Source organism: Drosophila suzukii, chromosome 3 (genome assembly GCF_043229965.1).
Source record: "Drosophila suzukii chromosome 3, CBGP_Dsuzu_IsoJpt1.0, whole genome shotgun sequence".
Lineage (NCBI taxonomy): Eukaryota > Metazoa > Arthropoda > Insecta > Diptera > Drosophilidae > Drosophila > Drosophila suzukii.
Genome location: NC_092082.1, coordinates 89138160 through 89152423, shown reverse-complemented (window position 1 = coordinate 89152423; position 14264 = coordinate 89138160). Strand labels below are relative to the sequence as shown.

General features: G+C 43.1%; 4 protein-coding genes across 4 annotated transcripts; 1 reads left to right on the top strand and 3 right to left on the bottom strand.

Annotated features, from left to right (window-relative positions):
* Positions 1–76: 76 nt before the first annotated feature.
* CAH9 (Carbonic anhydrase 9) lies at positions 77–4112 on the bottom strand. Its single transcript, XM_036819624.3, has 6 exons — positions 3916–4112; positions 1790–1902; positions 1636–1726; positions 994–1262; positions 777–927; positions 77–521 (listed from the first exon to the last, which is right to left on the bottom strand). The coding sequence occupies exons 1-6, from the start codon at positions 3968–3970 to the stop codon at positions 265–267; spliced, it is 936 nt and encodes a 311-aa protein (XP_036675519.2). The 5' UTR covers positions 3971–4112; the 3' UTR covers positions 77–264.
* Positions 4113–6477: 2365 nt separating this feature from the next.
* Positions 6478–10467, bottom strand: gb (solute carrier family 7 member genderblind). Its single transcript, XM_036819616.3, has 6 exons — positions 9500–10467; positions 8337–8850; positions 7785–7985; positions 7553–7702; positions 7144–7321; positions 6478–7075 (listed from the first exon to the last, which is right to left on the bottom strand). The coding sequence occupies exons 1-6, from the start codon at positions 9946–9948 to the stop codon at positions 7014–7016; spliced, it is 1554 nt and encodes a 517-aa protein (XP_036675511.3). The 5' UTR covers positions 9949–10467; the 3' UTR covers positions 6478–7013.
* Positions 10468–10652: 185 nt separating this feature from the next.
* LOC108016114 (NKAP family protein CG6066) lies at positions 10653–12278 on the bottom strand. Its single transcript, XM_036819681.3, has one exon. It carries the CDS (start codon positions 12193–12195, stop codon positions 10795–10797), a length of 1401 nt encoding a protein of 466 aa, XP_036675576.3. The 5' UTR covers positions 12196–12278; the 3' UTR covers positions 10653–10794.
* Positions 12279–12303: 25 nt separating this feature from the next.
* LOC108016129 (palmitoyltransferase ZDHHC16) lies at positions 12304–14251 on the top strand. The gene is made up of 6 exons (XM_036819368.3): positions 12304–12481; positions 12558–12705; positions 12846–13155; positions 13212–13423; positions 13481–13806; positions 13859–14251. The coding sequence occupies exons 1-6, from the start codon at positions 12438–12440 to the stop codon at positions 13962–13964; spliced, it is 1146 nt and encodes a 381-aa protein (XP_036675263.3). The 5' UTR covers positions 12304–12437; the 3' UTR covers positions 13965–14251.
* Positions 14252–14264: the final 13 nt, after the last annotated feature.

Here is a 14264-nt window from a genome sequence, read left to right as displayed (position 1 = left end):
GTTGTAAAATTTTAACCTTGTAAACAAAATTAATATGTCGCAATACAGCTTCGCCAATATTATAAATTACAATATATTAAAAGTAAGAAAAATAAATTTATTATTTTTTTTAATTTAAGAGTTTTGTTTTTCTGATTTCGATTTGTTGTTAATGGTTAGACTAAATGTTAGTGTAACTTATTAAATGCTAAGCTTAGAGGTATCCTAATATGGGATGGCACAGTGCTCCACATCCGGCTGCCAGTTCGAGTCGATCGCTTTGGATCAGTAGAACCAGTCGTACTTGAGATAATCGCCCTCGTGTTTCAATGCCTCAATCGAGGTGTGACGCACATGTCCTGTGCGGGCAAAGATCCTGCGGTTGCCCACGGGCTGCAGGGTCCTGAAATTGTCAACCAACGCTCCATCCTGTGTGTCCGACAGCTGGCGGAAACGGGAGATCTGCTTGGGTGAAATCGGGATGGGATCGGGGAACAGAATCCAGGTAACGGCCTCGGAACAGGGCGGCGTGGTCAGGGAACCTGCGAGATAAATATATATCATTTAGTTGAGTGACATCACAGATAAACATCGCTTGTAGACATCGATTCGGTGTCACTAATCAGTGGGTATTAATTGAATTTACTATTGAAACCCTAACTGAATACTAATTGGAAGAGGGAGTGCCCCTCTGCTATAACACTCAGTTAATGGAAATATTTAACGCATTTAAGACTAAACTGTATTTTAAATCGGATTTTTTAAAATCCTAAAATGGTTTTTAGGAGTATACCCACCTTTGTAGGTGTAGAACTTGTCCACATCCACGCCAGCAATCAGCGAGGAAAGCGAGAAGGTGACGTTGAGAGTGGCCTCCTGGTTGGCATCGGCAATCAGATGCAAGTGGCGGTTAATGGTGACCAGGCCAGGTCCCTCATCCTCGTCGAGCTGTGGATTCAACACTAATCGGTTTACAAATCATTCGGAATGAGCACCATCCCAGAAACCACTCACATTGAAGAAGAATCCCAGGACTGCGGCACCATCCTGATGATTTAGGGCCTCCCCGATGGTGGCGTACTTCTTGTTGCGGTGCACAATGTGCATCTCCATGGTGTAGCGGATGTCGTTTATGACGTGCTCGGAGCCCCGGTTGTTCTTGTCGCCCCAGTGGAAGTGCAGACCCTCCACCTCGAATTCACCGGGCAGCTTGGCCCCGCGGATGTAGGGCAGAAAATCCTCACCCACCTCAGTCACATTGACCTTGGGTATGCTGATGGAAACTGCAAAGCAGATGAACAATTAGCACTAATACTACACTGAGGAAACTAGCTAAGTAGCTAGTTATTGGGTAACATTTTGAGATTATATCTTGAGGTATTTTTGAGACCTTAAAGATCATTTTTTGTAAATTACATTGTAAAATTTACAAATATTATTATTAAATTAGGTTAAAATAATAATTCAAAGCTATATGTTCATCTAAGAAAATTGATCCATTGTTCTACTTGATATATATTAAATAAAACAAGATGTTTTAAATACAATAGCTTTCAAGGGTAAAAAAAGGTACCAATAATTTGTATGGAAAGTGCTCCTCCTTAGTTAAAGTTACTTAATACATTAGATAATTTCTTTCTGTGTAAAGACTCTTACCCGTGTGTCCATTGTTGAGCATTTTCAGGGGATATGGCAGCAGATTGTGATAGCCAATCATGTCCACCGCCGGCATGTGAACGGACATTGTCTGAAAAGGAGCAAATTGGCCTAGTTATGGATCCGCTTACGAATTTTAAGCTCATGGTCTTACCCGGCTGGTGGTGATGGCAATGGGCGATTGGGTCTTCCCCGCACAGTGACCATGGTGACGGGCCCAGCGACGCTGGTTGGGCTCAGAGTAGCCGAAGACATGACTGCTGACAGCTGGAAGTGGATGAGATATGTGAGTTAGGATTGTTCTTTAAAAAAAAGTAGAGTTAGGAAATAACAACAGAGTTATTTCCAGTTATCCCCATATTAAAATAAAGCTTGGAATGTACATGAAAGAGATTGGTTCTATCATTTTACAACATTTTACCTAGTTATTATTATTATATGTAACCTTTAAATTACATTTAATAATTATACTAATGTAATCTTTAAACTTTATAATTAATATTTTTGTAACTCCACATCTTTATCGTTTTGCCAGAGCTATAAGCATTTGTTTTTCCAAATTGGTGTATCCAATTAAAAAAACCATCTGGTTCTATTCATGCTAGTCATGCAAAACCTTAATCAATTAGCCGCTGGAATGCGCGCTTAGTCCTGAACCGGACAAAATGATTAAAGAGTTTCCCCGTTTGCAGACACCCTGTCACAGAGTCACCCGCAATCTGCGATCTTGAGTCCACGATTGATGAGTGATCACGTGCCCGTGCTGTTCACCCCCTCGGCTGACCTTCTCCCGATTTTCCCGGGGCTATCTCTGACATATACGAGCACTTGTGAATTACGACATAATAAATGGGGGGTTGCGAGCACAAATATTTGAGGTGTCTTTCTTTTTTTAGTCAATGGCTGGCTGGGCTGGGCAAATAAATAACTAAATGGGTAAACAGGCTTCCAGGGAAAGCTCGGAGAGTTCGATCGTCAAGGGCACGTTCGGGCCAATTATTAGATATCGCCGCGATTGATATTGATAGAGATCCAGATAATGGCGCGAGCAAACAGTTTTCATTATTTTCCACCCCGATTGAAAGCTGGCAGTAAATTCCATGGAATCTTTTGCAAGGCGAAAGGAAATACTTATTTAAAGGCTAATTTGCATGTGATTGGTGATAATTTCAGTTTGAAGAGCTCGCTGCGAATTAACATATCATATGACACGGTTTTCCATTGTGCACAAGTTGTCGATAAGGCACACTCCTCGCCGATTGATGAGTTAGTCTTATTAAGTGTTTATTTGTAGTAATATATATTATATTATTTATTTCAGTCCCGGCTATCAAAGTCTTAGGCAATAAATTAGTTAAAATTAGTATTTTGTCAGGTATTGCCACTTGGTATTATGTCACCCACTTTGTATATTATAAACATATTACTTTGCCTATTATTTGCATTGCTTCGTTGTAATCGAGCCTGCCAATTAAATTCACTTGAGCACGGGGTATTTAGCAAAATAAATAAATATATCACAGTCTTAAAGTGTAGATTACAGATGTTCATTTAGCATGCAAATAATATTTATGGAGCTTTCCCATAGATAACAGATTACTTTTGTGTTAATACCTCACCAAAATAGAAAACCCTAACAACTTGCCGTCAAGTCCAGCAATACATCTAAATCAATCGGTGGCCAATAAAATGTATTAATTGACAGTTTCAAGTGGAATAAACACCATTAAACTGGTCAAAATTAGTTTCGTGAAGTGTGTACTTATGACTGCTAATGCCAAGATCCACCAATATCAGGTATTGACATTTCGTTGTAGATACGAACAGTCAGTCACACGCGTTTCGAAGGAAGTTACTGCACAAAGAAAAGTATATATTGGATCCGAACCTAATGACTTTGATATTAATAGAAATCGATACAGTGAAAATTGTCTAGTCTTGTCAAAGTGTACCATTACACATTATATTTTAAAAATATTTATATAATGTTCTAAAAAACAAAAACTATAGACAAGAAGAATATTAAGATGAAATTTGGTGATATAATATAAATTGCTTTAGTTAATTTCAATTGTCAAAACTAATATTTTTGTCAGTAAACGGTTTTCAAGAACACCAGGGGTTATGACTGGCCAATCATTCTTAGTCAAAAGTACTTCCCGCGAAAAGATATCGATTTATGGCTATTTTTGTTTTGATTCACAATATCTTTCTGCCCAACTTGGACCCCGACAAACACGAATGAGTCACAGGACTTCCTAGAAATAGCATTGTAATTACCTTGCGACCAGCAGATAAGCAAAAAGAAAGCTTCGAAGAAAGCGGTTAGCTTCATGGTGAGCTTATTAACGATCGTTCCAAGTTCTCGACTCCTGACGAGCGGCTATAGCACCTTCCGATGTGGTGACGGATTCTAGACTGCGCGGACGTTTCGCTGGCGGAGCACCTTCACAACTTCCTCAGCGGGCAGTCAACGAACTACTTGAAAATTCGAAAGCTGAAATCCCCGCCCGAAGCGCGTGCACCGCTCACACAGATACGAACTCACTCACACCGAAACAAAATGGTCGCGCGAACAGCCGACGATCGATCGATCGATGGGAATTCGGAGTCTTAGGGGGAGGGGGGCCCCGGTAGGATCGGTACATAGTGCAAGCCACCCCACTAAGTCGCCCAACTTAGCGAAAATTAAATTTCTACCACCAGAAGGCTGCACCACCCTGCGTATACTTAACGCACAACACCCGGCGTATACTTAACGTCACGGAAACTCAATCGCACCGCCAAGCCCATCCAAAAAGGGCGTCTTTATGTCGATCAACGTTAGTCGAAATAATCAAAGGGTAACACTCGTCATAATTCGCACCTAATGCCGCCCTCGATCATTTATGATAATATTTTGTTTTGCATACAATTTGCCGATTTATTTGTTTGCTTTCGGCCAAGTCAGTTGGCGTTACTAAGCCAACGAGTCGCGACAACGTCATGCCGAAAGTCGCTAATTAAAAGCGGAGTCCTCAAATAAAAAACAGAGCTGTCGATCGCCACCGAGGCGAGGCGAATATTCATTGAGCGATTTTCGCACGTTTTACAGTTTCGGTCCGGGGAATCGGAGTGTTTTCCGATTTTTATAACATATCTCTGATCTGATCGGTGTTGTTTTTGTGCGTTACATTTACACATGTATGGGCAGTTCGTGATCCACATGTGGGAATGTCAGAATTGTAAACATACACATAGAGGTATGATATCTATTTATATCTTTATGGTGGGTATTGAGCAGTCACACGAACTCGGATATTTGCAATCGAATTGTCCAGATATCACAGACCAGACATTCAAATGCCAAGGCTTAGAAGGGGATTCAGTTGTCGTAAAAGCTGCTGAAAGGTAGTGATGATAGAGGTGCCACTTTTTCTTTGTCCTGAAAATCGAATTAATCAATCAAAAATTATAATTATTTAAATAAAAATATACTACTACTACTACTCAATCAAAATTTTCTTTTTTTAAACAGTCATTAATCATGATAACCCGAGTGAAGACTCTTTGAATTTTCATTCAAGTTCAATTATATCCATGTACAGCTTATCAAAATTAGTTTTAAAAACCCTATATACTACAAATTGATTTTAAGCACAAATTTTGACTGAGGCTACATTTTAAGTTGCCAAGGAAATATTTTTTTAATTAAGGCTAAACCAAAATATTAACTTATTAATCCAATTCAAATCAGTTAATCTATTTTACAAATATCTCAGTTACCGGTTCTATTCGGTCCGCTCGGATCACTGATTGGCGGGCTTTCCCATTGCTAATTTAATTGTTTAAACACGATTGTGCAGACCTCAAATTATTGCCCAAAAGGTGCCAATATTTGTTAGAGCTAATCGCATGATTATCACATGAGCCGGTTTGTAGAAGAGTAACTCCTCTCCTTACTTATAAGACCGATTCATTTGATCAACCATGCAATTGATTGTGCAAACAAGAAGCTTTTTTCCAGTAGCAAAATAAACAGAATACTTCAATATTTGCTAGATTACGCCTCCGTACCAACTGTCCACATCGATCAATAAATGTGGAATAGTTTGTCAAGAGCGAAAGGTGTCTTCCCTAGTGGCGGAACTCACGTGCCGGCAATTAGCAGGCTTTAAGCGAGATGATGTTTAACCCAGCCCCATCTAGTGAAATAGCAATCATCTAAGATCACTAATGAAGCAGTTACAACCCAACATCGGGCGAGCCTCACTTGGGATGCTCGGCCAGTCGCAATAACTCAATTATTTGGCCATAATAAAAAAACATCAATTCCAATCTGGTCGATTTTACGAGCGATCTGCTAACTAGACGTACTCCCTGCATATAAATACTTAAAAAGACATTAAACGAGACGCCGAATACGGCGCATACAAATCAGTCCAATACTCTCGCCCAGTTTTCGCTTAGACGGGCGCACCCGCCAACCGTGCGTAGAATCCGCGATGTGCGCTACAGTTTTATCAATTAAAAGACACCTAGACCCGGGTCCGGATCCGCACGGAATGCTCTATCAGTGATCGAATATAGCGTTGGCGTCATCCAACAAGCCTCCGATTGTCCGAAATGTCACAGGCCACGACAGGTGGCGATTTATTTTTGGCCAAAATCGCAAGTTCTCCGTCATGAATGGCTTAAAATAGACCCATTACTTATCAGCGCTAATTGATTAGCGGAAGCATGGGCTTACACCCCACGCAATGCTCAATCAATTCAACCTTATCAATTGTTTTACTTTATCTTTCCCACGCATCTTATAGCATACTTTCGCGGGCAGCGCCTAAAAAATGCAAGAAAGCTCACTGAAACGTACAAAAATCTTTATTACAATTTGCAATGCACTTAGGTAGTAAAATGTAAAATGAGGGACGAAAACAATATACATAATAACCGAATTTTTAAACAATATGCAACAAAAAATGGTAAGAAACTTTGAAATATGGCAAATTCCAGTCTGAATATCGCACCTTTGGCAAACAGTTGTTGGCTGGCTTTGGTTTAGAATTTAAACAGTGCAAAATAAACGCTGAGCTCTAAATCAAAACTAAACTACTATTCGATGAGTTTGCACTTTAGGTAAAAGTTTGTCGTGGTGTATAAATATGAAACAGTGTTGACTTCGTGTTACAGTCCTTGTGATGCACAGGTCATGCTTTTCTCTTTTTTAGGTATTTTTCAGTTTTCAGGTTCGACGAGTCGAAGTTTTTCTCCTCAAGCATTCACATAAATATATAGAGATTTAATATATAGACATTTGGAAGTCCGAATTGCTCCTGACTTTGTTAGATCGTCGAAGTGACTTTTCGATTATTTTCGTTTGTGGTCGATTTGGGAGGCAGTTAGTCCTGCTTCTCCTCTTTGGCGGACAAGAAGAGCTTCTGGCAAGTGAAGGTCAGCGAGTCTACAAAGGAAAGCCATTCAAATGTCGGACAATGCCACACATCGGGGTTAATGTGAGGGAATACTCACCAATCGTGCGCTGCACCCATTTCGGCTTATTCTTCCACACGACGCCCACGTAGTAGAAGGGTATGCCAATTATGGTGATTAATACCCCCATGCCGACCTCGTAGGGCGCCACATAGATGGGCACGACGACTAGAAAGGCGCACACGATGACAAAAAGTGCGGGTATCCACAAAGCAACCTGTCACAGCAATAACAATAGATTATACTAAATGGTATGATTCGGTTCAGTGTTGCCAAATAGAGATAGTATTCAAGACTTGTGTTCAATCTACTTTAAATGTATACCTATACAAATTTATCCGTGTAATTTAATTTGATTTAAATCTAAACAGCTACAAAATTACATATTTCATTCAATTATGGAGCTACAGAATATCTAGTTTGGCAACACTGACTACGCTAAACTCACTTTAATTGGCCTATCCATGCAGGGACGTGTATAGCGGAAGTACAGAACCGCCGACACCGACAGCATTATAAAGAACGATTCCACAATACTGGCGTAGGTGATCAGCACATACACGTCGCTCACCACCAGCATCACAATGGAGAGAAAGCACTGCCGAGAGGGACACAGCCAAATCAATTAGGGATTAATTACATAATATCATTTTGTGCGCTAATTGAGGGGCGCTGCTCACCAGAAAAACGAGCGACGGCAGTGGGGTGTAGCTCTTCACGCTGATGTGCGACAAAATCGCCGGCATGTGTCCATTGCGGGCGCCCACGAAGCAAATGCGGGAGGAGGTCATGATGTGGACGGAGAGGCCGCCAAAGGCGGAGATGGCCACCATGATGGGTATGACCAATGAAAAGGCGCCGAGAATCTTATCGCCGAAGGTCTGTGGAGAGAGGAGATCAATTAAAATCATTCAACAAGCCGCTCTGGTTTAATTAAGCCCATACACGATTGTTGCCTGTTGCGATTCCGATCAAATTATTTAACTTTTCTACAATCTATCTCATTTAAGCGATTTTAAATTACGTATAGAAAAATTAGAATAATCCCTAGGTGTATAAGGAACATAAAAGATATAAGATAAAAGATATGTTAAGCAACATTTACTTAAAACTAATAGGTTGTTAAAGTAGATTAATATACTATCGTCAATTCAAGCTTTATAATCTATAATCTCAATTCCCGCCAAAATCCGATCGGATTGCAAATAGGAACAGGGTCGCTAAATTCTCACCACTGCGATGGCATTGGAGGCGATCATCTCAGAGGGCGACAGCACGGCCAGATAGGCCACATTGGCCAGCACATAAATGCCGGTGACCAGTGGCAGAGATATGTAAATGGCGCGCGGCAGATTGCGATACGGATCCCGCAGTTCCTCCGTCATGAAGTTCAAGTAATTCCAGCCCGCATACGAAAAGATGCCGGAATAAAAGGCCACCGACATCTTGCCGGGATCAGTCTCTGTGTCATCGAAGGGTCTGGTGAAGTTCTCCACATTGCCCATTAGCATCCAGACCAGGCCCACCAGGATGATCATGACCAGGGCAGCGATCTTGGTGAACATGATGATGTTCTGCATCTTGGTGGTCACCTTCATGTAGTACGAATTCAGGTAGGTGAGGAAGCAGATCGTGATGGCCGCCAGCAGCTGCAGGGCTATCTTGGGAATGTGGCAGGCTCCGCCGAAAAAGGGTTCCAGCACATAGGAGGCAAAGGTTAGGCCCATAATGGCATTGGTCGTGGGTCTGCAAGAGATAAGAGCACAAACTAATCAGCGGAAAATTTACACTGACAGACATTCAGATATATACCCTGCTGATAATCTCTGCATGCAAAAGTGGAAAAGCAGATATTCGCGCTTATCGCCGATCCGAAAAGCCAAAAATAGCAGGCAATAAATCGGTCAATGCAGAACTCACAGAACTGCCCACTAAATAAATTTATGGAGTGTAGATTATGTGATAAGGCTCGTTTCACTTTCTATGTATTTAATATAATATATGGCTTAACCTTGAAAAACCGGCTAAAGCCAAACCAATCCAAAATAATTCCTGCTTTCTAGTCTAATCTTGGAAAGTTTTTGAACTTGACCCTGTCCGAAAATAAGGTTTAGTGTCTGGAAAAAGTAGTACTATACTTTATATACAAATTAAAAATTATAAAAAGATTTTTGAACCTCGTTAAATGCAAAACTCGTGAAAGTAAAAACGGGAACTGACCAAACAAATGGTTTTTTAATTGCTATCAGCTTTTTTAATGATTATTGTGTAATTTGAAACCGATTAATGAAACTAATTAGGGCTTTGTTTATGTTTTCGAGTAAACTACAGATAAGGGAACTTTAGCGATAACATATACAGCATTATTTAAACAAAATTCACCAGTAAAACTCACACGAATATCATCATGGCATCCCAGAGATAGAGAAACGCCGGCAGCGATCCGTACGCCTCGAAGATGTAGGCGTAATCCCCGCCGGATTTGGGTATGGCAGTGCCGAGTTCCGCATAGCATAGGGCACCTATCATGGACAGCAGTCCGCAGAGGACCCAGATGACCAGCGAAGCGCCCACGGACTGCACCTCCAGGAGGACGCCTTTCGGGGATACGAAGATTCCGGATCCAAAGATAATGCCCAGGATGATGGCCACGCCTTCAAGGAGGCCCAGCTGCTTTTTAATCACAACCCTGCTGCTATCCGATTCGGCGGATCCCTCGCGACCTTGGGTTTTCTCGGGGGGATTGGCCGCCGGTTGGGCTATGCTGGAGGGTGGGTTTCCGGAACTGGGGGTCAGGAGGACCATTTCGCTGGACGGCGACTGCAGCTCTTCGACGGCGGGCATGGTGGCTATGGGGTGGGTTATATCCAGGAGTTAGTTTTTATTATTATCCCGCTGCCTGGGTGACACAATCTTCGCACGCGACGTCTGAAAACGAACTGTAACGGTTTCTTCGGCCGTTGTCCCGTTAATTGATTAAACGAAGCGAGTGTGCTTGTGGGTGTGCCTCCGTGTGTTTGTATTTATTAATGTATTTTTCAATTGTATTCGGCTTATCTGCTCCTGCTCTTCTTCTTTGCCGCCGGTTAGCGTTACGTTTGTTTTGCTCCGGCCTTCGCCAGCTGCCGTCTCGCTCGCACCAACACCACCCCCTGCAGATGAGTCTTTTCGCACATAAAACTCGCGATCTGAACGAAACTTCACACTCCGTCGCGCGGAATTCGGTTAATGGGTCTGGTAAATAAGTGCAGACATCGAGGTAACCGCCGAATTGTGCAAACTTTGCGGTTTAAATTGGGGAATTGGCGCAGCTTCAGTCAAAGGTTTTTCAACCCCACGTTTTCGAGCATCGCGGCAGTGTGACCAGACGATAAAATACCGAATATGTTGGGGGCATTCTTCTGCCGGAAACAGGGTGCCTGTTTTTTAAACACTCAAAAAAATTGATTTTTAATAAAATTGGATAACTAAAGTTGATTGATTTGATTGAGAACTAATATTTAAAAAGTATATTTTCCAAAGATTTACAAATAGTGAGTAAGTACAAATTTCTTTTACTGGTTAAGCCAAGAAATCTTGAATGTAATTTACAATTATTATTTATTATGGTTGCGTTTAAAAGTTTAGGTATTTCGTTGGGTCTGGGGCAGCAAAAGATCCACATATTTCTAAATATAGTTGATGGCTCGCCTACTTCTTGTCCTTGGCCTGCAGCTTTGAGTGGATCATGTCCTTGAACTGCGACAGGATCTTGTTCTCGCGCTTCTGCCGCTCCTCCTTGCTGAACATGGCCAGCGCCCGCTTTTCGTCGGCGGAGTACAGCTGGTTCTCCTTGCGGATACGCACCGCCTCCATGCGCCGATGCCTGCTGCCGCTCATCACGTAGCCAACGGACTCAAAGTTGGCAATCTCGTCGGAGGTTAAGCCGATCTCACCACGGCGGGGAATCCTCTTGCCCTCGGCGATGTAGGCAGCCATGGCGGCACCTTCTCCGGGCAACAGGGCCTTTCCGAAATCCTTTTGATTCAGGCTTCCACCGGTTCGCAGAGAAGGACCCACATCTTCGTCATTGTGGGAGGCACTATCCTTAGTCTTGGACCTGCTGCCACTGGAGGAGGAGCTCTTCTTGGACTTCTCGGCCTCTGATTTCCGCTTCTTTTTCTTCTTTTTTGACTTTTTATCCTTTTTGCTGGTGGATGACTTCTTCTTTTTGGGTTTCTTGACACCCTCGGCAGTCTTTTCCAGCCAAACATCTTTCTCCTCAGCCTCATCTTCGCTTTCGGAGCTGGAACTGGAGCTGCTGGAGTCATCGCTGCTGTCCTCGCTGCTAGAGGAACTGGAGGAGGAGTCGTCCGAGGAGCTGGACTCCTTTTTGCTCTTTTTCTTCTTCGATTTCTTTGACTTTTTCTTGGATTTCTTGTCCGCTTTCTTGTGTTTGCCTTTGCCCTTTTTCTTTTTCTTCTTGGGTCCCATGTATGAGCCCTTTACCAGCTCTACTTCGTCGCTTTCTGGCCGGGTTGGGCTCTTGCCCCAGACTTCTGGCACGCCCTCCTCGGCGATGCGAACTCTCTGGTTCCGGCGGGCATTGATCGCCTTGGAATCTCCTTTGAACTGGTGGTTAGAGGGTCCTCGGCCTCTGTGCTGCGATCTGGACGAGGGTTCTGCCGGGTCATTGATGAAACTGCCCTCGGGAGCCCTTCCCCGGAAAGGATTCTGCCGCCTGTCGTTGTTTTCGTGGAAACGATCGTTGGGCCATCGTTCCACCGATTTTGGGCGGGATTTTCGGCTTCTGGATCGGCTCCTGGAGGAACTAGAGCTTCGACTGCTGCTGCCGGAGCTGCTGGAGGAAGAGGAGCGGGCTCTGTGGCGGCGAGACCCCGCCTCCTTTTCCCTGGAACGACGGGAGTTGCGATGTGAAGTCCTGTCCCTGTGGAGCTCCCTTTCCCTCTCCCTGTCTCTTTCCCTCTCGCGGGAAACTGATCGTCTTGGCTGCGATTTGTGGTAGGTTCTTCTCTCCGAGCGAGAACGATCCCTGGAAACGGATCTGCGGCGTTCTCTCTGCCGGCTGCGGCTCCTGCTCCGTGAACGCATGATATTTTTCACAATTTTAACAATTTCACCGGAAAATGCAAAACAAACGTTGGTTGAACAGAAAACGATAGTCAGATAATCGGTAATCGATAGGCATCAGCTGATTGAGGGATTTTCAACACAAAAGGTCACACTAAAACGGTGCAAATTTTATTGTTTTGCCAAAATAGTTTATTTATCGCCAAAAATGCTGTAATAAAAGCAAAAGATTATACAAAAGGGGCAAGGACACGTAGATAACAATGGCGCGTATCACATGGAGAGGTCGCTCTAGTCAGGAGTTGCTGTAAGATTCGAAGTTCCCACTTTCCAATTGGAACACTCATTCCAATGTTTTTGTTTATTGTTTACTTATTTAACAGCGCTTCATGCCGGCTTCGTTGGTCTTATATGAAACATTGCTGGCACTCCCTGACTTTCAACGCCCACATGAACTCCTCCTACGCCTCCGACGTCTGTTTGACCCCCATTTTTTGGTTCGTCGACAACTACACTCACTGCCTAGGACCGGTAACACTAAGCTACATAACATTTGTTTACTTAAAAAGAAACCTACTTGTTGAAAAGATTTATCTATCAATCCATTATGATTCAAACATATCTGTATGTGATTTTGAAGTAGTACTTACTATGTATATATCCTCTTTCAGTTTTTTGTGGTTGGAGTAGCTGCCCTGACCACTTCAGTGGTTAGTATTGCCTACTGGATTGGTCTGCCCTTTTGGTGGGCCAAAAGCCAGTTGGTCACCTATTTCCTGCTCGTTGTGGGAAATTGGCTGCTGCTCAATGTGGTTTTCCACTACGTTATGGCCGTGATCACGCCGGCGGGTCATCCACCGGAAGGTGTGTCCCTGGTGGAAGCGGTTAGCATGTGTGGCAAGTGCATAGCCCCCAAACCACCAAGGACTCATCATTGCTCCGTCTGCAATCGATGCATCCTCAAGATGGATCACCACTGCCGTGAGTCTGCACTTTCTATCCTTTCCTGAACTGTATTCTATATATTCCATGCACAGCTTGGCTTAACAACTGTGTGGGCTATGGAAACCATCGGTACTTTTTCCTCTACATGACGTACACCACTCTGGGTTGCCTGTTTCTCATTCTGTTTGGTTTGGAGATAGGGCACAAATACCTGTGGCTGGACAATGGCGAAACCTGGACGGAGATTGAACCCCTGGAGGGGCAGCCAGTCAAGTTTAACCTCAGTGGACACATTATTCCTGTGGTAAGACAGTTATGGCTCAAATACCGAGCAGATAATTCAATAGATTTCTTTTTGCAGACCCATCCCCACGAGTACGATGAGTTTATGCTGCCGCCTGCAATACACAATCTTCCAACACCTCTTGTGGACACGGATGCACCCTCGCCTGGTCGACGACGAGCCCTGTGGTTCATGGCCTTCACAAATGTGGCCGTGGTTTTGGCTCTCGGGAGCCTTTCCATCTGGCATGCCAAACTCATCACTCGCGGGGAGACGAGTGTGGAGGCCCACATCAACGAAGCGGAGACAAAACGGCTCCTGCAGCAACAACGCATTTACATAAATCCCTATAACTTTGGCACCAAAAAGAACTGGAAACTGTTTTTGGGTCTGGTGCGAGGCAGGCAAGTTGAATTTCCCAATGTAAAACTCTTTTATGCTAAGACTTATTTGTAGATCTTTCTGGCGAACTGTTCTGCTGCCCTCCTGGCACAAACCTGAAGGAACTGGCCTCAGTTTCCACACGGTTAACGATGCTCCCTTCGAGGATGAGTGGCCATAGTCCGAACATCGAAGCTATTGTGATGCCAAGTCCCTCTTAAATTATTACTTTAATTTTAAGCTCAAAGTAACTAGTATGCATCAGCTGCTTATTTTTAGTAAAATGTAGTTTAATAATTATCCCAAGATTCCAAAGTTTACTCAAAAGCCATAGGGAATTTTAAAATTCAATAGCTATAAATGACTTCACATGAATATGCAGTGGCATGTATTTTGTTTCCATAGCAACTAAGAGCACAATGACGCTTTTTTACATATGTACTACCTAAATAAAATCCAGTAAACAAATCGTATTTTGTTG

Coding starts and splice junctions, on each gene's coding strand:
- CAH9 (XM_036819624.3), bottom strand. CDS start 3,970: ATGAAGCTAACCGCTTTCTTCGAAGCTTTCTTTTTGCTTATCTGCTGG. Junction 1,903..3,915: donor GCTTATCTGCTGGTCGCAAG/GTAATTACAATG, acceptor ATCCACTTCCAG/CTGTCAGCAGTCATGTCTTC. Junction 522..776: donor CAAGTTCTACACCTACAAAG/GTGGGTATACTC, acceptor TTTATCTCGCAG/GTTCCCTGACCACGCCGCCC.
- gb (XM_036819616.3), bottom strand. CDS start 9,948: ATGCCCGCCGTCGAAGAGCTGCAGTCGCCGTCCAGCGAAATGGTCCTC. Junction 8,851..9,499: donor GATGCCATGATGATATTCGT/GTGAGTTTTACT, acceptor TATCTCTTGCAG/ACCCACGACCAATGCCATTA. Junction 7,076..7,143: donor ATGGGTGCAGCGCACGATTG/GTGAGTATTCCC, acceptor TTTCCTTTGTAG/ACTCGCTGACCTTCACTTGC.
- LOC108016114 (XM_036819681.3), bottom strand. CDS start 12,195: ATGCGTTCACGGAGCAGGAGCCGCAGCCGGCAGAGAGAACGCCGCAGA.
- LOC108016129 (XM_036819368.3), top strand. CDS start 12,438: ATGGCGCGTATCACATGGAGAGGTCGCTCTAGTCAGGAGTTGCT. Junction 12,482..12,557: donor CGCTCTAGTCAGGAGTTGCT/GTAAGATTCGAA, acceptor CTTATTTAACAG/CGCTTCATGCCGGCTTCGTT. Junction 13,156..13,211: donor CAAGATGGATCACCACTGCC/GTGAGTCTGCAC, acceptor TTCCATGCACAG/CTTGGCTTAACAACTGTGTG.